General features: G+C 45.7%; 2 protein-coding genes across 14 annotated transcripts in view; one reads left to right on the forward strand and one right to left on the reverse strand.

Annotated features, from left to right (window-relative positions):
* Window positions 1–15,113, reverse strand: part of MECR (mitochondrial trans-2-enoyl-CoA reductase) — a 30,678-nt gene extending 15,565 nt beyond the window's left edge. Inside the window, exons 1-3 of one of the 4 annotated variants that reach the window (XM_082684902.1) lie at window positions 14,886–15,113; window positions 1,833–1,930; window positions 1,239–1,370 (exon numbers count right to left, since the gene is read on the reverse strand). In XM_082684902.1, coding sequence (XP_082541028.1) covers window positions 1,239–1,370; window positions 1,833–1,930; window positions 14,886–15,061 — 406 coding nt within the window. In that variant the 5' untranslated portion in view covers window positions 15,062–15,113. Of the gene's footprint in view, window positions 1–1,238; window positions 1,371–1,832; window positions 1,931–7,254; window positions 7,349–7,505; window positions 7,677–14,885 lie in introns of those variants that run through there. The other 3 variants (XM_082684905.1, XM_082684904.1, XM_082684903.1) reach the window with 3 other exon arrangements.
* Window positions 1–21,069, forward strand: part of PTPRU (protein tyrosine phosphatase receptor type U) — a 121,638-nt gene that overhangs the window by 21,761 nt on the left and 78,808 nt on the right. The window lies entirely within an intron of this gene.

A 21,069-nucleotide genomic window follows, 5' to 3' on the forward strand; every position in this document is an offset into this window, starting at 1 on the left:
CTGTTGTGGGAATAGTTGAGTGATATATACAAAGTGTTTAGAACAGTGCCTGGTGCAAAGGGAGTGGACGATAACTATTCATTGATGTTATTACATCATTGTGTGGGGGAGATTCCATCTGAGAACTTAGTGAGAACGAGAGAATGGGCTCTGTACCACTGGGGTTCCTGGATCCAGCAGTCCCTGAAGCCTTCCATCTCTTGTTCTTCCCAGTTCCAAGAACCAAATAACTTCTTCTTTTTTCTAACTTCTTCTTTTTATATAAATCAAGTTTATGTCAACTCTCTAAGTGATAGCCCAAAGAATCCTAATACTGTAGTGTAGCATGAAAAGCAGCGGTGACAAGATTTTTGGTGGGCTCTCTTTCAGTTTGCTGTTTCAGTTTGAGTTTCAGTCCTTTAGATGTCCAAAAGGGTGGATATCGTCTTCCCTGCTTCCCTCTCGTGGTTGCTGTCAGGATACTCTGTATAACGTTTGTGCCTCAACAACTAAAGCACTAAAGAACAAAACTCACCAATGACTCCTTACTACATATCAAAGAGAACCCTAACTCCTTTGCTTGGCTTCTGCAGGGCTCCCCCATGTGGCCCCACTACCTTTGTAACCATCATTTAAGCATCTTCTCATGTGCAGATCCTCTGCTGAGGCTACACTGGATTTCTCATCCATTTCCCACACTCACCTTTGTGTCTTTGCTCATTTCGCTTCCTCCAAATGCAATGATTTCTGGCTCATCTCCATCTAACAATCCATCTACCAAAGGTGCATTCCAAAGAAGCCTCCTTCACAGAGCCCTCATCCTTCTTTAAGACTCTCTCTTTCTCTCTCACATCTCCATTCACCCACAGAGGAGCCAGAAGTGCCCTCTGCTTCTTGTGAACTTGTAATACACCCTTTATTGAGGTTACTAGTTTGGAGATTTCTTCAATTAGATTTTAACCTTCTGGAGGGCAGGGGCTGTCTTATTTGGATTTCCCACTGTATCTTACAGCAGGGATTTAGGGATGTAGAAATTCAGAGCCCAAAGAGATGAGAGAGCAGGTCCACTACCTCCAGAGTGGAAGAAACACAATTTCCGCTCTCCTGTTCAGCTCGCACTGCATCTGGTGGTGGGTATATGAGCTCAATAATAAACTCTGCATTTGCTTAGTCACACTGAGCCAATGAGCAAACATTTCCAGTGTGGGTGAAAGACAATCTGGAACAAAGAGAGGCTGCAGACACCTGGAGAAACTCACCCAAACCGGCATTGGCTGGAATCACCCAGTCTCCTGGCTTCACCCCAGTCACACTGCCGCCCACTGCTACCACCTGTCCAACGCCTTCATTCCCTCCAACCGCAGGGAGCTCGGGAAGGAGGCCATAATTTCCTAAGGGAGAAGAGCACAGAGGGCCACCCTGTGAGGTCTGGGCAGTGAAAGAGCATGAACTTTGGAGTCGGATCTAAGCCTGATCTGGGCTCTGCCTTTGACCTGCTGTGTAACTAACCAGACTCTCTGAACCTTAGCTTCTTCCTCTGTAAAGGGGATAATATTTTTTTTAGCGTTCATGGTGATTATGGGGATTAGATAATGTGTGAAACGAGCCCAGTGTATCGCAGGCACTCACAGTGGTTGGTTTACTCCCCACTGAAATCTTTCTGACTCTCGAAAAGCCTCACATTCCAGAGAGGGGAGGCCAGAGAGGGCTGGTAGGTAGTCTGCAGATGGCTCATCTGGAGAGCAGCTGCTGCTAATCACAGGGATTTCACACCCACACCTGAGGAAGGATGAAAACGAAGTGGCGGCTAAGCAAAAGAGCCAATTAACATAAGCCACAGAAACCAAGGTTACCTTGGATCATATTTATGTCAGATGGATTGATAGGGGCTGCCAGCATCTTCACATGGACGTCTGATCCGCCCACAGCAGCTAGCTCCAGGTTCTTCAGCCTAAGCACAAAGCCAAAGAGAGATGTTAGTGTCACCCAGCCTAGACAGGGCATCTTTTCCTCAAATCATCTCCCCAAAGTAGGTCAGGCAGCAACATTTTTGAGCTGCCATCGTGTGCCCAGGAATCAGGGTTGTTAGAAGAGAGAAAGGTGCTGTAGGGCACTAGCACAGGCTATGGGGCAACTCTCTCATTAACTGTGTGTGGAAAATCTCTAGTGCCCTTGCCATTCCCCTGCCCCCTCGAACACGGAAAGTAGTAAACCTTCTGCTGGCCTGGATTCGCCTTGTGTTTTCCAAAACTCGCTTATCACAGTCACCTGCTGTGTTTACTAATGCAGATGCTCAGGCCCCAGCTCTGACCTACTGAACCAGAATCTCAAGATACAGGGCAGCCCAAGTAATTTTTACGTCCCAGTTATGGTGACATAACTGGGACACCCTGGGCTAGCATTTGTTTTCCACTTTTTTATTTTATTTACCTATCTGTTAGTTATGGGGCAGGTGAGGGAAAGAGATGCCCTATGTAGTTCAGAACGCCCTAGGTGACTCTGATTTGCTGTCCCTTCTGGGTGAGAATGCTGGTCTGTCAGAAGAGATGCCAGGTGGACTGCTGAGTCTTAGGCGTGAAGTCAGCCTTACCACATGATGGCTGTGTTGCCCCAGGCAAGTTTCTTCCCAGTTCTAGGCCTCTTTCTCCATTTGTAAAATGGCAAGCGGAGGTGGTATTTTGGACTGCTCACTGCCAAGAGCCTCTCCCATTTCAGATGGGATTTCGATGTGGTAAGGCTCTGCTCATAGTGGGACCTAGACACTGTGGGACCCACGTCTTCATGCACTAGAACTTTGGTTAATGGGTTAAACCAGCTGAAGGGCTTTTGAGGGAGCCCTGGTGACAAAGTCCATGTGTTTTTTTTTTTTTTTTTAAATAAAAGGAGACCTTTCAAACAGAAAGTACTGATTGGTATCCTAGACCAGCGGTCCTCGTGACTTTTTAATTACCAGACACTCTTTTTTCTTTCTCCATATCAAGACTTCATGTGTGCAGTATTTCCCTGTGCCCAAATGTATTTGTTCAGTAATAATTCTCCTGATTTTTAGTTACCAAAGGCACACACACACACATACATATGTGCCACACAGAGGTTCTAGCATCAGGCCACAGTGTCAGTGAACTACAGCAGATGTAATTCTAAGCACTTCCGGCAGAAATCTGACCTTTTAATTATACCTGAGGCTCCATTTGGGGTAGAAGTGTGATTTTCAAGAAATGTCTTGTACTAACAGAGGTAACAATGGTGACAGGTGTTTACGGGGTATTGGTCTTGTGCTAAGGGGCTTTAAATACATGCTCTGATCTAAGCTGTAACTCTCTTGTGAGGAGAGTACTGATATTGCCATTCTGTCAAGGTAGGAAACAGAGGCTCCTCAAGATTATGAAACTGGCACAGGGTAAGATCACTAACTGGTCAGTGGCAGGGCTTCCCTGCTTTCCTAGTCGGCACTCTGATTTACCGTGCCCTGCATGAGCATCCTGAAGTTAGTCTGGGCGTTCCCCTGACTGCCTCCAAGAATCTCTGGGGCCCTCAGAGCCCCAGTCTGGGAATTCCTGTCCTGGATCATGACCAAAGTAAGGGAGGCCATGCCTCACCACGCCTGAGAAACAGCTGTGAAAAACTGACATAGAGACACTCTGTACAGAAAGTTAACTCGGGGGCGCCTGGGTGGCTCAGTGGGTTAAGCCGCTGCCTTCGGCTCAGGTCATGATCTCAGGGTCCTGGGATCGAGTCCCGCATTGGGCTCTCTGCTCAGCAGGGAGCCTGCTTCCTCCTCTCTCTCTCTGCCTGCCTCTCTACCTACTTGTCATCTCTCTCTGTCAAATAAATAAATAAAATCTTTAAAAAAAAAAAAAAAAAAAAAAAAGAAAGTTAACTCGGAAGGAGATATGACCAAGACAGACAGAATAAAGAAAGGGCCCTTCTTGTTTAGGTAGCTATTAAGGAATACATGTATTTACACACAGCTGGAGGAAGGGATTCCTTGTAATACCAATAACCATAATAACTACTGTTTGAGTGCTTACCACTGAGGCACTCTGCTGAAGTGCCTTCCATGCCAGCTTTCTGCCATTGTTCTGATTTTATGGCTGAGCAACAAAAACATAAAAGAGGTAAATAACTTGTTGAAGGCCACCAGAAGTAGTAAGTGGCTGGTCTGATTTGAACCTGCCAGTTTGATCTCAGAGAAGCCAGCTGGCAAGGGGCTAAGCGGACCAAGCAGAGGGTGGCAAGCTGAGCACCAGCCTGGAGTGGTGTGCAGGCGTGATCCTCGCTGGACCTGCCTGGGGAGCTGGGGAGGGGTTAGCAGCCCCCCAGTCTCCCCACAGGTGGGGCAGGGAGCCATCAGCCCGACAGTGAGGTCACTTTGTGAATGCATATGTAAATCTGCATTTTAAAGAAAAATCTTGCCTAGATCAAATGGATTGTAGACTAGCTGCCCCTTTCTATTATCTGTACTGCTTTTCTCTGACATTTTGACAAAGAATCAATTTTTCTACAGGCCTACACAGTCCATGTGCTCAAGGTACTTAAAGACTTTTTTTTCTGCACATTTTCTACATGCTGTTCCCTCAGCCTAGAATTTCTTTTCCACGGCTTCTCCACGAAGTGAGAAATCCAAATCACCTTTTAAGACATCTTCTGACCCTCTTGGTTCTGAAAAAAATTACTTGCTCCATCTTTAGTGCTCTCGTTACTCAGAAGGGGTGACTATACTATTTAAGACCAACTTATGTTGAGTTTTTTGTTGTTTAGTTTATGGAGTCTTTTTTCATGTTTCTTTCAGTTGATCACAACAGGCCTTAGTTCACATTCCTTTCCCAAAATTCTGCAGGTGAGAGGTACAACAGAGTTCAGAACAACATAATATCTACAACTTCCTGTGGGGGTTCGGGCAGCACTCTGTGATCAGACACATTGTTTCGGCAGCACAATGTATGAATATTCACACTAAGTGGGATGAATAATGACCATACAAAAACTTCACTATAGATCAGGCTTTCCCTCCAAATGAGATGTGAAACGAAAGAAATCAAAGCAGAACTGTCAGTCTGTAGAACTTTCTAGATTTTGGAGTTGCAGATTCCAATTTGGATTTGGACCCGGGTCTTCCGGACTCAGTTCAGGTCTCTTTTTACCTACCCCCTAGTTTTATAGTCAGTATGTGCACGTGTATTGTCTCCCCACTGGGCTATGAGCTCCCTGAAGGCAGAGAACTCTTAGTCTTAACTCAGTGTTTAGCACAGTGTCTAGGACAAAGAAGTGCTCAAGAATGCTTCCTAATGAAATTACCCAATTCTTCTCCATGAGAGAAAGTGGCATAAAAGTGCCAGCCAGTTTTAGGGAATCAGGGGAGAGGCTTGAGCCATAGGGATTTACTATTGAGGCTTCTTCTTGGCTCTTCCTGGTTCTCGGCTGTTTAGGAAAAGAACTCTGAAGTATGGGTACAAATAAAAATGGAGATTGTCTTTAAGAGAGTTTGTTCTAAGTAAAACCCATGGCTCTTTTCCTCACAGGCAAGTGCAGATCAGGTTTGCAGTAAATCACACTTTAAAAATCTAGACGACCATGGTCAAGATGGGAATATTGGTGGATCTCAGATCACAGATGAAGGGAGAAACATGGGTTTGAATCCTGTCTTGGCCATTTACCAAATAGATAAACCTCAAAATACTCATTTGTGAAATGGGGCGACCACTAGAACCCAGCTGACAGAATTAAGTTAATGTAAATAAAGCATTTGCTAGAGGACCTGATACACAGTATCAGGTGTGGTGGGTGTTATTGGTGGCAAAATAGCCAAGGAATCCTTTGGAACAATTAGCTTTCTATCCCTTTGAAAACAATCACTGAATCACTGAAAGGAAGATAGTACCTTTTGGTAAAAACTCAAGTAAATTTAACTCAACGAATATTTACTGCCAGTCCTACTCAATGTCAGGTACTGTGCCAAGAGGTTTAAAGATAAAACAAAAAAATCTGCCCAGCGGCTTGACATGGTCACTGTGAGAAGAACCCTAACAGGCAGGCCTGAGGGTGCTATCTGAAGGCCAGGGTTTAAGCGGCTTCAGGGAGAAAATGCAGAATTAGCAACTGGGCTTTGGAAGAATGGTACCTTAGTTGGGCCCGGAAGGAGAAGCAATTTATTGGGTGGACTGAGGGAGGAAGCAGGCTTTCTTGCTAGAGAGAATGAGAATCTGACTTAGTAACTGGCCAGGCAGTAGGTACAGTCTGGACAGGAGCCATGGGAAGGAAGGGGTTTTTATAACCTGGAATCTCTTGAACAAGAAATGCCATTGATGTCACTCAGTGACCAACTCTCTGTGGGGGGAGGCGAAGTCTTTGATGGCTCCCAGGCTTCTGGTGTGGGCAACTGGATGTTGACACAGGGAGGAAGGAACAGTGGTTTGGAGTGGGGAGGAAGGTGTTATATTTGGAGCTTGAAGCAGGCACCCTGCAGTACTGTATGGTGCAGAGGGCACTCCAGGCTAGACATACAGAGCTGTGAGTCAGCTGTGTGTAGCTGGAGTCCGGGCTGGCAGATCACCTTCCTTTGCATGATCTGGCTGAACGATTCAACAACGAATGTTGACAGTTTGTTTACTGAGCTCCAGACATCGCGCTTAACGTTTTACAAGCGTGATGCTTTTTAGTCCTCAAAACACCTATCAGGAGGGTGTTATCAGCCCAATTTACAGATAGGAAACTGAAGCTCAGAGAAGGTTTGCCTAACGTAAGACTGTGAAGTGGCAAAACTTGATCTTAAGCTTGACTCTGAAGCTCAGACTGCTGGACAGTAAGCTGGCCTCCTTTACACCATTTTTGTGCCATTCCCATCCCGAGAGATAATATTAGGTATTTGTCCGGAGTAAAATACGTTTGAGAAATGCGGCCTACTGATCGCCCTCTTTAAGATTCGGACTGTGCATTGGAGTCACAAAGGCTGCGAGAAGGCACCCAGGGAAAAAGCCCACGTGACTCTGTGTAATCCAGAGCTTCCAGAGTTAACTCAGCTGGGAACACTGTATTCGTGGTACAGCGAACACACGCCTGCCCCAGACAGCAGTTTGAGAAGTGCCACACTGGGCTACGACCTGCTCCCAGTTCTCCTCTTTGTCCTTTGGGTAGCCTCGCTGCTCTGTGCTGGCTGAAATTCACAGCGGTGGGAGGGAAGGCAAAAGGGCAGGGACGAGGGTCTAGGAGACAGAAAGCTGAAGCTGCAAACACAGGTGGGCAAGGGCAGGGGCAGCCCTAACACATGCTGCTTGCCTGGCGGGAGGTGTGTTGGTCCAGCTGCATCTCACCAGGGAGACCAGCCCCAGCCTGCCCCGTGGAATGCCATTAACACCACAGACACGGCTGTTCCCGCACATAGTTCTAACGGCGTCGTCAAGGATACCATTCTGCCGAGACAGGAAGGAAAACGGGGGCCAAGTCTGAATTCCAGGAGTTGGACCTCTGGTGTAATGATAGCAATTTCTTCCTTGTTTTTTTTTTTTTTTTTTTTTTTTTAAACTCACCAAAGGAACCGGTGGCTCTGTTCTGGAGTGCAAATGAGGCACCCAAACATAGTCTGGCTAGATCTCAAGTCACTTCCCCGGGACGGTTCACGGCCTTCCCCTGTGTGTGTAATGGCGCCAGGCAACTCGGAGGGATGCCACTGTCTTCACTCAACAGATCCCAGACTGGATAAGATCACAATGGCTCCTTTGAGGCCAAGGCTGTACACCTGTGATGCCATATGAACTACAAGGGAGACAAAAGGGGGCAGAAGAAAGAGCCTTTTGAGATGGGGGAAAAAGAGGCCAGTACTCTGGGGACTGGCTCAATTCTATTTGCTGTGTAAGGCAGGCACTGGCCAGCTCTGCGAAGATCTCTTTCCCGCCTTCTGCATTTAATTAGCCACCATTTGTACTTATCTTGCATCTTCCACTCAATCACCTCAAACTGATCAGTATCATTTTGCACAGGAAGAAGAGGCAGGGAGAGACTGTACATGGGCCACAGAGACTTCTCATCCTGCTCATTAAAGATAGCCAAGAATGTACATCCACCATAGGGCGCTGGGTGAAGGTAACCTCCATCTTACGTGGCTCTCTCCAGTCTGTCTGCAATCCCCATGGTCATGAACAACCTGCCTTCTGTGGTTTGATGAAATGCTTGCTGTGCTGGATCCGTTGTCCGGAGATATGATTAATAATTAATAAGCAGGGCACACTGGGAATTGTGAAAGAATGAAGCTGTTTGGCTCGCAGCTTTCTAACAGCTCAGCAGGGGTGGTTGGCGGCATTAGTAGGTGGGGTTCTAAAGGAGTGCTGGGCGCTCAGGATAAGTTCCTTTCCCCAAGCCTAGCTCAAACACTCCATGTCTCATGGTGTGCTAGGCACCCCCCCTTGCCTCCCAGTGCCTCTTCTGGTGTGCTAGGCACCCCCACTTGCCTCCCTGCCTCAAAGTGATCTTGCCCTCTCCCCTTTCAGGACTGCTGGCACGTCAATATAACCATTTTGAATGGAAAGGAATTAGAGACTTAGAGGAACTTTTGGAAGTTTCTACACAGGGTTGGCAAAGAAACCCTCTCTCTACCTTTTCAATCCTCTACTTTCTCTCAATTAAGATTACCAGTAAGCTTGTAAGCCCTATAATATCTGAAGCTGCTGACAGCAGGAAACTTGCCTGAAGGGAGCTGCAGAGTCTGCTGCTTCGTTTGCTGAGACCTAACCTTGTTGATCCAAAGAACAAGACTGGGCCACACAGCAGGGGGACTGAGTCCCTGTCTGCGGCTGCTTTTGTCTCTTTGATGGGTACAAAGACAACCATGCATCCCCACCTGGCGGGCTGCTAATTACGATACCAACCAGGAGCAAAAGGGGCCCCTAGTGAAATTTTGTACCCAGGACCCCTGATTTCTAGTTGCAGCACTGCTCCTTGGAGCTTGCTAGAACCATCACTGGCGAACAGGCAGTCCAATGTCTACTCAGTTTCACAGCTGTCAGAGCCAGACAACAGCTGGACCAAAGAGCATTCAGTCTCATATCCATTCCCATGGCTGCAGGATTATGTAGAGAAGGATGTCAAGGCCTCACCGTGTCTCGGCAGGAGAAAGTGTTGCTTGGGGAGAATGGGGTAAAGAGGAATACAGGTTTTGAGTTATATAGAAAACGGAGCTTGACAGTTTCATTGGCAAAGACGGGATGGGGAGCGACAGCATGTGTGCCCATCTTTACCACTGCTGACCTTGGTCAACTCCTTCATTTTCTCAAAGAGTAACTGAAAAGACTATAGACTGGAGTGATTTCCTCACTCCCACAATGAGTGGCAGAGTGGACCCATGCCAGTGCCCTTGCAGGTGGGTGCCCAGTGACAAATCCTGACCCACAGATTAACCTTTCGGCACCTTTGCTTTCCCTTACCCTCTCCAGAGAGTGGGAAGGGCCTGGAGCCACACCAGAGAACGGGGCTAGGAGCTAGGAGGCCCAGACAAGCATAATAACTTGGGGTTGCTCTGGGGGGGCGGGGGTGGGGGCGGCTCTCCTCCCATACTTCAGACATAGGGGAAACTCCTGTCTGCTCTATGATACCTCAGAGTATCACCCTCAGGGTTTTGGCCCTCAAGTGAAGAGCCTAGTGTGAAGTCCAGAGGGAAGGTAATATGCAAGTATACAGGATGTGGAGTCCAGCTTGAGTCTGAGTCCTGTGATCTCAAGCTGGCCCCCCGGAGCCTGAAGAAGCTGACTCCTCCCTCAAGGAACATATACTGAGTGCATGGGAGGCACTCGCTAAATATTTGTTAACCAGACATACTGGTTTTCTCATCCCTCTGGGCTTTTACACATATCGGGGCCTATGCTTGGAACATTTCTATACTTTTCCTCATATACTGCCCACCTGATCTTCTGGGGGACTCAGCCTAACTCTCATGCCTTCAGAGAAAGCATTCTGACTACTCTGAGGGGTTTAGATACTCCTCTTCTGGGAGTCCACAGCAGTCTAACAAATCTAACAAATATGGCACTTGTCCCACTGGGCGGTGGTCACCCATTTCCTGGACTCAGGTGTGAGTTCCTTAAGGGCAAAGACCACAGATTATTCACCTCTGCACCCCCAGTCCTGCCTTGCACATCGTAGGCCCTCGAAGAATAACTCCTGGCTAACTTACTAACCAATGAGTTCTGTTCCCTCCTTCTTCAATTAATGACAACAATGTAGGGCTCCAGGAGACAAACAAAATCCCAGTTCTCAACACAGCGCCAAACCAAAATCCCGTTTTCTTTTTTCCCAGTATTGTAATTCTGGTTTAAAAACCAAGTCACCAGGGTGCCTGGATGGCTCAGTTGGTTAACTGTCTGCCTTCGGCTCAGGTCATACAGGGTCCTGGGATCGAGCCCTGCATCAGGCTCCCTGCTCGGTGGGGATTCTATTTATTCCTTTCCCTTTGCCGCTCCCTCTGCTTGTGTGCTCACACACACTCTCTGTGTGAAATCAATAAAATCTTAAAAAAAAAAAACAACCCATCATTTCCTTAAAAATAAAAATTAAAACAACACAAACAACAACAAAAAAAGCAAACACAAAACCGTAGTCACTAGCTTAGAGTTTTGGTTGATATCAATTGTAAAAAGAAGTTCCCTAAGAGTAAACAGTGTCCTACAGTGAGGGCTCCCAACCCATACAGCCTGGGTCCTCACTACCTGCACCCCCAAATTCCATTTGGCTAAGACAGAATGGGTTTATCCAAGGGTTTCACAGCTTCATTTCATTTTGTGCTCGTGGCAGGTAGGTGAGAAAGCCATGATGACCAGGATGCTATTCTATGAAAGTTTCAGGATCTTGAAAAGGGATCATACAGAGAATAACATTCCTACCATCTTCCCCAGGGTGGGGCTGCCCTTCCTATGAAGGATAAAGACTTTGGGTCACCTGAATGGCTTATAATTTCACCTCCTCTTCTGACCTATCTTCTTCCCCATTTTATTTGCCATCTCATTCTCAAAAAAACATTTCAGATGATTGAAGATCAGATGACCTGATCTTCAGGTCTTTATCAAGGACTTTTATTAAAGAAGGTACATGCTAGTTGTATGATCTTGGGCAAGTGACTTTCAAGCTTCTTAAGCCTCAGTTCCCTTATCAGTAAAATAGGGATAATAATGACCAAACTGGAATCTTGTGAGTTTTAAAATTCCATAATATTTGTGGAGAACTTAGCCCAATGCTTGCCACATGTAATAGAGGCACAGTAAATGAAAACCAGTGTTTACCACGAGACCCAGAGAATGGCAAAGTTCTGAAAGGGTACATTCAGGAACAAAAGGAAAGAGGATATTGGAGTTTCCAGGACTATCTGATAGAGAATCCAGAACTCTGCGCAAGGGGTATGGGCATGGGGACCTCTGAAATTTCTAGTTTGTGACTCTCCCAAGTTTATCATTTTCTCCTGCAGTCCTACTTCATTTAGATCAGTAGTTAAATCCTTTAAATGAAAAGGTCCAAGTGCTTAGTTGGGGAGTTCATTTTGGGGGGAAGAGAAAAAAGCTCTAGGGAATGGGGGAACAAGTCTTAGTAGAGAGACCAGCTGGAATGTTTGGGGGCCAACAGAAATGAAAAGAAGGACATTCAGAGATCCCTGAAAGTCTCATTCTGAGGAGTTCTGACCCAAGCAGACCATCCCTCAGCCCCAAGCAGACTGTTCCTTGTTCCCTCCCTGCTGTTCACAGTGCAAGCTCCACAAACAATGCTAGTTTGGGGAACACTCTGCTCAGACCCTGAGTGCTTCCATGACCCTGCCTGGTGTAACCTGACCCACAGCCCCAGTCACTGGCGTATTTAAAGGACACCTGATTCTTTCTGTGACAGAGTGGTTACCCTAAACCTCCAAAGACATGACTACAAAGAAGAGAATACCAGCCTCTGGCCTCAGGCCATACACGAAAAAGTCGAGTTGCGTGAATCTGGGTCAGAAGGGAAAGCCACTCTTCTGGGGCAGAGGAAGAATTACTGCCTGCCTAACGGTCTGTATCCACAAGGGCAATGGTTCTCAACTCTGTTCAGGGCATCAGAATCACTTGGGGAGTTTAAAAAAAACACAGATAGTCAGGGCCATCCTAGACCTACTAAATAACCTCGGGGGAGGCATCTGGGAATATGGAGTAAAAATGCCACAGGTGACCATGGTGTGAAGTCAAGGTTGAGGAATGGGGCATGAAAGTATCATGTCTGAACTTCTGGGAAATTACTAGGGTTCCACAGAAAGAGACAAGAGAGCTCTCTTTTTTCCCTAGGTAGCATCTGCTGCCAGACCAGCTTGTTCCAGAACTCCAAGAGGGAATGAATCAGAAGGCAACTGGACTCAGCTGGTTAACCTTCCTAGGCCTTTCCAAAGGGTCCCATCCTCATCACCACAGAACTCAATTAAAAAAAAAACAAACATACACTTCTTACAGAAATTAGATTCACGATTAACCTTTTTGGAGCACTTGTTTTGTGGTGGTTCTTGTACCAGTCACAGAAACTAGAAGCCTGGGAGGGAGGCACCATATCATACCCTTTTGGGGTGCACTCCTGGAAAACCATGTTCATCAGAGCTTTACCAATTCATTACAGCACAGTCCTCAGGGACAGCTCTTCCCGACACAGTGATCATTACCTACGATTAACATGCAGGTTGATGGTTACTGACTGATGTGTCTTCTCAATATTTTCTCATGGTGGATGTGGCTGGGGTGAGTGCATGACCCTGAATTTAACTGAGGCTTATCTCCTCCAGCTGTCAAAACACCTGGCTTGATTTTTTTTTTTTAAAGAAAAAATATGGAATGCCTCATGAATTTGCACGTCATCTCTGAACAGGGACCATGCTAATCTCTGTATCGTTCTACTTTTAGCATATGTGTTGCTGAAGAGAGCCCTCTGGCCTGTATTTCAGCCATAAAAATAATTCCATGTTTGCCTGTCCTTTGGAAAACAATCAAACCATGTGCTAGGAATCAGAGAGTGGTAAACAGGAGAGTACGTCGGCGCTTTCTGGAGTAGAGCATTAGCTTGATCTCGGCTAGTCAGCACTATTAGCTGTACCTGTATTGTGTCCATGCTTAAAGATGAGGTTAACAGGCTCAGAGAACTTCAGTAACTTGCCAAACATACAGAGCTAGGACGAGTTTAAACTGGTCTCCAGGTTTGATTCCCAGACCAGTGCTTCTGCCTTAGCTCCATTACAGTGACCCCACTAGCACTTCTGAATGGTTAGAGTCACTTCTGTGCAGATTTATAATGGCTGACAATTACATGCTGTTCTTTATCAACCACATGCAAAAATCACAGATGAAGATATAACAGAATGTTAGGAGAACATATTCATAAAATTAATGAGGGCTTAGAGGGCTGAGTGACTTATGTAAGATCAAACAGCTATGAAGACGTGGAGTCTGTCTTTGACCTTAGGTCTGTAAGGCTCCAAAAGAGGAACTCTTTGACTGGCTAAAGTCACATATATAGTGTGACAGACAGGAAATCACATGAGATAGGAGTAGATGCTATTGGTTCCTGTCCCTATTTCAATACTTATTAGCTATATCACTTGGGACAAGTCCCTTCTTGTCTTCTGCAAACTGAAAACAATGGTCTCCCACCTACTTTCTGGGAAGCGAAGATTCAAGTGGACATAAAAGCACTCAGAAAATATTCTCCAAAATAATAATAATAAAATAATAATAGTAATAATAATAATACTGCCTAGGAACTCAAGCAAATCAGTAAGACCTGGGTTTAAATTTCAACTCTGCCACTAATTGGCTGTGTGACCTTGGGCAAGTGATTTTACCTTACACCTCAGTTTCCTGACAAAACGGGGCTAAATCAAATACCTTCCCCAAAAGGGACGATTAAATGAGAGCATCCATTTGGATACATCTATTATGTGCCTTATATATAATACCTAGCCAGTAAAAGTCATTGAGGGATAAATGGATCAAGAAAATGTGGTATAAACAGGTATAATGGTATATTTATATGTGTGTGTGTGTGTATACTTATCTGTGTACACACAGATAAGTATACTATACATATACTTATATATGTATAGTAGTGGAATAATGTCCGTAACAATGTTACCTATTAGATATATAAAATAATGGACTATTATTCAACCATAAAAAAGAATGAAATCGTGCCACTTGAAATAACATGGATGGATGCTGAGGGCATTATGCTGCATTAAATAAAGTCAGAGAAAGACCAATACTGAATGATCTCACTTCCAAGTGTAATCTAAAACAAAAATCAACCTCACAGATACAAAGAACAGACTAGTGCTGGGGGTGGGGGTGGGGTGGGGTGTGTGTGTGTGTGTGTGTGTGTTATGTAGGAACCAAATGGGTGAAGGGAGTCAAACGGTAAACTTCCTGTCATAAAATAAGAAAATCATGGGACCTAACGTACAGCTTGGCAATTACAGTCAGTAATACTGTATGTTTGAGAGTTTCTAAGAGAGTAGATCTTGAAAGTTCTCATCAGGAGAAAAAAGGATTCTGTAGCTGTGTATGGTGACAGATACTAACTGCACTTACAGTGGCAATCATTTCGCAATACATACAAATATCGAGTCATCATGTTGTACACCTAAATCTAACCTAACATTGCATGTCACTTGTACTTCAAAAAAAAAAAAAAAAAAAAAAAAGTTAGCGGCGATTACCGTCATAATTGTGCCTCTCTGGCCTTCAACCACCTGGAAGTACCGACTTTCTGAGCTACCCAAAGCGCCCTGGGCTCAGTTTGGGTCCTGTTATTCTCTGCCTTCTCGCTCCACCCGCTCCCTCCTTGGTCAAGACCCCCTTCTTCACAGCGCGTCTTAACCCCCTCCAGTAACCCCTGGCCCCTGGCCCCGGTTCGGCGCCGTCTCTTACTCGACGACCTTGGCTGGGTCCCCGTGATGCCCATAGACCAGCGCCCGGACCCGGGAGGGCTCGGCAGTTGCGGAGTAGGGGGCTGCGGCAGACCAGCCGCGGTGCCAAGCGAGGAACAGCTCGTGCGGCATCCGCGACCCGGCTCGCGCCCCCACCAGCGCGCCGCAGCCCCACATGCTTCCCGCAGACAGCTCAGAGGCCGACAGCGCGTCTACGTCATCGGCCCGCGCCCGCGCGCCTGCGCCCCGCCTTCCGCCCCGCCCGCCCCGCCGTGTGGCCACGCCCCTTGCTCTGTTTAAAAGCTCGTGCTCTACCTTCGCTGCCCGCGCGGTGGCGCTTCGGAAGACTGCGGGGGTTGTGGAGTGAGATGGCGGAGGCGGGGGGGGGGGGGGGGGGGGTTGGAAGTACCGGAGGGAGTCGTGGAGACTCAGGGCTGGCCAAGTAGTTCTGCGAAGTAGGAGCATCCGAGACCGGCCTACAGTCTGCGACTTGGTGTTTGATTTGGGGAAAGTCATTTACCCTTCCCTGACTTAAGTTTTTTCTTCTCCCCATCGTTTATGGAGTGCTCGCTGTGCCAGAACTTTTAAGACATCACCTCATTTATTCTCTGCTATCCTGTAACAGCATAGGGAAGCAAACTTTACTTCCCTACCACTGAATAGAGTAGACCTAACTTGATGTGGAGGCAAGAGCACTGGGCTTGGAGCTAGAATATTTAGGTTCAACTCCTAGTCCTTCTGCTTCCTAGCTTGGCCACCTTGGGCAGGTGTCCCAAGCTCCCAGGCCAGGCTTTTTTCTGATGGGTACACTGGGGGACAATATATGTCCTTCAAGACTGTGGTGAAGATTGGATGAAACAGTAGGATAACGTTGTGGATAGAAGAGCACATTGTAAAATGCTAAGTGTGCTCAGATATAAAGGAGGTATCACAAGGAGGAAGGCCCCCTCTCAAAATGCTTACATTGTAGAAGGGATTTAGTGGGAGAGTGGAAGTGCTTTATAAGCAGATGTAACACAGTAAAAACACTAAATCATATTTTTATTGGCTGTAAGACATGAACATAGATAGCTAAAACCCTAGTTGATAGAAGAGGACAGAGGACACTGTTGGGAGTCCAGAGGAGAAAGGTGCTCTGGAAGGAGCCAGGGTGGAGTGGGGGTTCTTGCAGGAGGTGCTGTGGAGACGGTCCCACTCAAAATCCTCAGAATGCATAAAATTTACCTGAGGTCCCATCTCGAGCCTACTGAATTAGAATTTGGGGGACAGGTTCAGGAATCTGCAATTCCTACCAGGTTTCAAGAATATCCTGATGCAGGTGGCCTAGGAAACTGGCTTAGACAAACACTGAGCCAGAACTTTGAAGGATAAGGAAGAGTAACTTTCTCTAGATTTTACTGACCCAAAGCCTTCCAGCTCAAGGCCTTTTCTCGAAAGCAAAGTGCTCTGATGAAAGCTGCAGGTGGTTGGATTCTGGCAGAACTGACATTGAGTCTTGACTCTGCCCTTTTCCAGCCATTTGATTTTGGGTAAGTCACTTGGCCTCTCTGTGTCTCCATTTTCTTATCCTTAAAATGAAGGAAATAATAGTATTTGTTTTGAGGCTCTTATGAAAATCAAGTGAGCTATTGTTCATTTGAAGCATTTAGCACAATGCTTGGCACATGAAAGCATTTGATAAATGTTATTAGGTTATTGTGAAGATTAGATGGGAAATATCATATGTAAAACACCCAGACTAGGGTCTGGCTCATACTATGTGCTCAAAAAATGTTTATACCTGTTTTTATTATTAGAGAAAGTAGATGTCCCATGATGGAGCAAAGACTTGGTCCCACACTTATGTGAGTACCCATGTGCATGGGCACATACACACACATGCACAAAATACTCAGTTTTGCTTACGTTCTGTTTTCACTGTGACACATAGATCTACTTCTGTTGAAGACTCTTTAGGTGACTTTGAGCTGTTGACATTAGCTTCTCTACCAGATTGTTTCCTCTGAATTCCCTGGACAGCCTGGCTGGAAATCCTGGAGAATCATCTAGTAGGTCTGCCTCCTGGAGACTGGACTTAGTCCCCCCATTCATCCCAATAGCCCCCCTTTTCAGTCCAGGACATCAACTGTGTCAGCAGCCTTCTTCCTAACTGAAACCCTCTCCCCCCATTTCCTTCCGCTTTCCTTCTTCCTCAGGCCTCCAGAATGATTTTTTAAAAATATTTTATTTTTATTTTTTTTTAATTTTTTTTATTTTTTATAAACCTATATTTTTATCCCCAGGGGTACAGGTCTGTGAATCACCAGGTTTACACACTTCACAGCACTCACCAAAGCACATACCCTCCCCAATGTCCATAATCCCACCCCCCTTCTCCCAACCCCCTCCCCCCAGCAACCCTCAGTTTGTTTTGTGAGATTAAGTGTCACTTATGGCTTGTCTCCCTCCCAATCCCATCTCGTTTCATTGATTCTTCTCCTACCCACTTAAGCCCCCATGTTGCATCACCACTTCCTCATATCAGGGAGATCATATGATAGTTGTCTTTCTCTGCTTGACTTATTTCACTAAGCATGATACGCTCTAGTTCCATCCATGTTGTCGCAAATGGCAAGATTTCATTTCTTTTGATGGCTGCATAGTATTCCATTGTGTATATATACCACATCTTCTTGATCCATTCATCTGTTGATGGACATCTAGGTTCTTTCCATAGTTTGGCTATTGTAGACATTGCTGCTATAAACATTCGGGTGCACGTGCCCCTTTGGATCACTACGTTTGTATCTTTAGGGTAAATACCCAATAGTGCAATTGCTGGGTCATAGGGCAGTTCTATTTTCAACATTTTGAGGAACCTCCATGCTGTTTTCCAGAGTGGCTGCACCAGCTTGCATTCCCACCAACAAAAATATTTTATTTTTAAGTAAGCTCTACACCCAACATGGGGCTGGAACTTACAACCTTGAGGTCAAGAATCTCATGTTCTACCGACGAAGCCAGCCAGACACCTCCAGAATGATTTCTTTTTTTTAAACAGAAAGATCAGATTTTCTTTTCCTTGCTGAAAGTCCTTCTGTGATTCCCCAATACTTAGATCCAGAAGCCACAGTTCTTTTTAGAACATAATGAACTACTGACATGCTAAAGTTAAGACTGTAAACAAAACAAAACAAAATGAAACAGTGATTCTATACTGACTCTGTTAATCTCTAGCACAACTGCCATATGCTAAAATCTTTAGAAAAGTATATGGAGGAAAAGCACCACCTTTAAACAAAGAAAATTCTCTTTAAAGTAATTAAGTTACCTTCTTGCAAGTTAGAAGGAGATGGCTATAGTTTGAATTCCATGGCAGAACCCCTCAGCTTAACTTGAGGAGTCCCTTGGTTTCCCCAAAGACACGGTTGGAGAACTACTGATTGAGGGGTTCAAGTCTACTTTTCACGCCTTGTATTCAATAGCTTCTGCACTCTGAGTCCCACACTGTTTTTATCTCCTGCTATAAGATTGTGCATAGCCCATGATCCAACAGCACCTGATACCCACCTCTCTGAGCAATTCCATGTCTTGTATCTTTATTCACGTTTCTTCTTATGCCTGAAATGCTCTTCTGGCCTTGTTTTCCTGGGAAATTCCAGGTTCAGATATCATTTCTTTGGTATTGTTTTCCAGCTCCCTGGGCTGAGTCAACCTTTGCTGCCTTTGTGTTTTCTTTGAATTGGTGTTATGGCCTTTAGGACACAGTCCCTTATTTGTTTACATGTCCACTTGCCCCTCTGGGCAAGAGTGGGTCATGTATGGTGCATCTCCATGACACCAGCACCCAATATGGGACTGGCCCAGGGTAGGTGTCATAAATATTCCATGAGTTGAAAGTAATTGAATTTCCTTACTACCTGGCCCTGTCTGCGGTGCTGTCTCCTTTTTCCCTAGATTTAGGCAGGTCACTCCAGGCCACTCAAGGCTTCTGGAAGTCTTTGATCTTTTCCAAGTGAAGCAGTGTTCATCTGTCCACCTGTTGCTCATGTTCTCCTTCTCCTCCCATGATGGTGTCTGCCCTGTAGTCTTCTCCAGCAAAAAGAGCAAGAGTGGGTGTGGAGTTGGTCAGGTCTAGATTTGAATCCTGGGCCTATCATTTACTAGTTTTGTGGGAAAGTGGACAAGGGCCACATAATTTCTGAGCCTCAGTGTCCACATAGAGGAACATGGGATCAATGGTAAACTCTTGTCACAAAGCTCTCACAGGAGTCCTCTGCAAACAGCATCACCTTTGGTTGTTTCTTCTATTCACTGGATTTCTCTCCTTGAGTTTCTTGTTCTGGGTAGTCCTTCCTGTCTCTTCCTGTATCTATCTGTTTCTTCCCCATCAACCTTTTCTTGCTTCTGACTTCTTCCAGTGATTCTTGCTCAAATTCTCTGTCTCTGTGGCCCCTTCTCTGGCTCATCAGGGCTCACAAGAGAGAGGACCAAGAGCCTAGAAGCCTTCCGCCCTGCCTCCTCCAGGTGCAGGCCAATCTCACTTGTGCCCCGCTCAGTGAGTAGCCAGCCTGCAGCGGAGGCAGGGCACGGGGAGGTCTTTGATAGACCTTGAAATCCTAGGCTCTATCTGGTGTCACTCTCCACTAGTTAGAACCATCGATCTGTGGGTCTGTCTCTATTTCTACAGTCTGTTATCCACTTGGCTCATCTGAAGACTTTAAAAAAAAAAAGTAATTTTATTCTGTTTAAGGCCCCAATAGCTTCTTACTGTTCTTAGGGCTTAACCCAAATTGCCATAGTGTCTTGTACGCCCTCCCCATCCTGCCGGCCTCTCCAGCTGTATCTGGCTCCTCTTTCCTCCCCACTCCATTCCAGCCACCCTGGCCTGACTGTTCCTCAAACACACCAGCTCCTGCTTTTGTACAGGCTGTCCTCTCTGGCTGCTGTGTCCCTCCCCACTGATTGCTGGCTCCTTCCCTTACTTCAGGTCCCAGCTCAAATATTACCACTTCACTTACTCAGGAAATCCCTCTCAGACCCCCTTAACTCAAGTAGAATGTCCTCCCCAATTATTTATCACAACATTTCTCCCATTTTCTTTAGACTGCACATCTCGGATTGTAATGACATATTTTTGCATGTTAGCTGTTGGCCTTTTTCCTGAGAGTGTAAGCCTCATGAGGGCAAAGACCACGTCTGTCTGCATTCATTTATTTACCCATTCGGTATTTTTTTGAGCATCAACTACACGTTGACACTAAGCTCTGGGATACAAGACAAAAGTCTTGCCCTTAGAGGGGCACCTGGGTGGCTCAGGTCATGATCCCGGGTCCTGGGATCAATCCCCACATCGGGCTCCCTGCTCAGTGGGAAATCTTCTTCTCCCTCTGTTCATGCTCGTTCTCTCTCTTGCAAAAGTAAATAAAATCTTTAAAAAAAACCCAAAATAAATAAAACTGCAATAATCTCTTCCCCCCTCACTGTTTCTCCCTCCATTTCTCTGGTATATCTCTGTCCCAAATACAGAAGCCGTGGTTTATCACTATCTCATGTACCAGAGAATTTGCTTTCATGGCTGTTTATTGTTCTTGTTTTCCCACTGGAATGTAAACTCCATGAGGGTAGGAATTTTTGTCTGTTTTAGAACTCCACCTTGGCTTATAGGAATTGTTGAATAAACGAATCACTATCTGGTATTTGTTAATTTGCTCCAGATGGGAGGCAGTTCTCAGCCTCCACTCAAGTTAAGCCAGATGGTCTTGATTCAGATCCTGGTGCCCACTACATACTGATGCACAACCTTGAAAAAGTCACCTCTCTGTACTGCAATTTCCTCAACTATGTAATGGGAGTAAAAATTAATAGTGGTGAGGATTAAATGAGTCTATGTGGGTAAAGTACATAGAAGGTGTCTGGACATAGTAATGGGCAACAAGTTTGGCAACATTGTACTGGGTAGAGCCCCAAATATACTTAACCTGTGTAGCCAGAGGTAGACAAGGACCAAGGAGAGTTAGTGATGGAGGCAGACTTTATGGCACGAAAAGGAATAATTTTCTAAAAACCAGCATTGTAAGGAGAAATAGATGAATTCACTACCATAGTTAGAGATTTCAACACTCCTCTGCCAGAAATGGACAGAATCAGTGGGCAATCAGTACGGACGTAGTTGAACGCAACACCACCATCAGTCGTAGACATCC

The sequence above is a fragment of the Mustela nivalis genome (genome assembly GCF_964662115.1).
Source record: "Mustela nivalis genome assembly, chromosome: 10".
NCBI lineage: Eukaryota > Metazoa > Chordata > Mammalia > Carnivora > Mustelidae > Mustela > Mustela nivalis.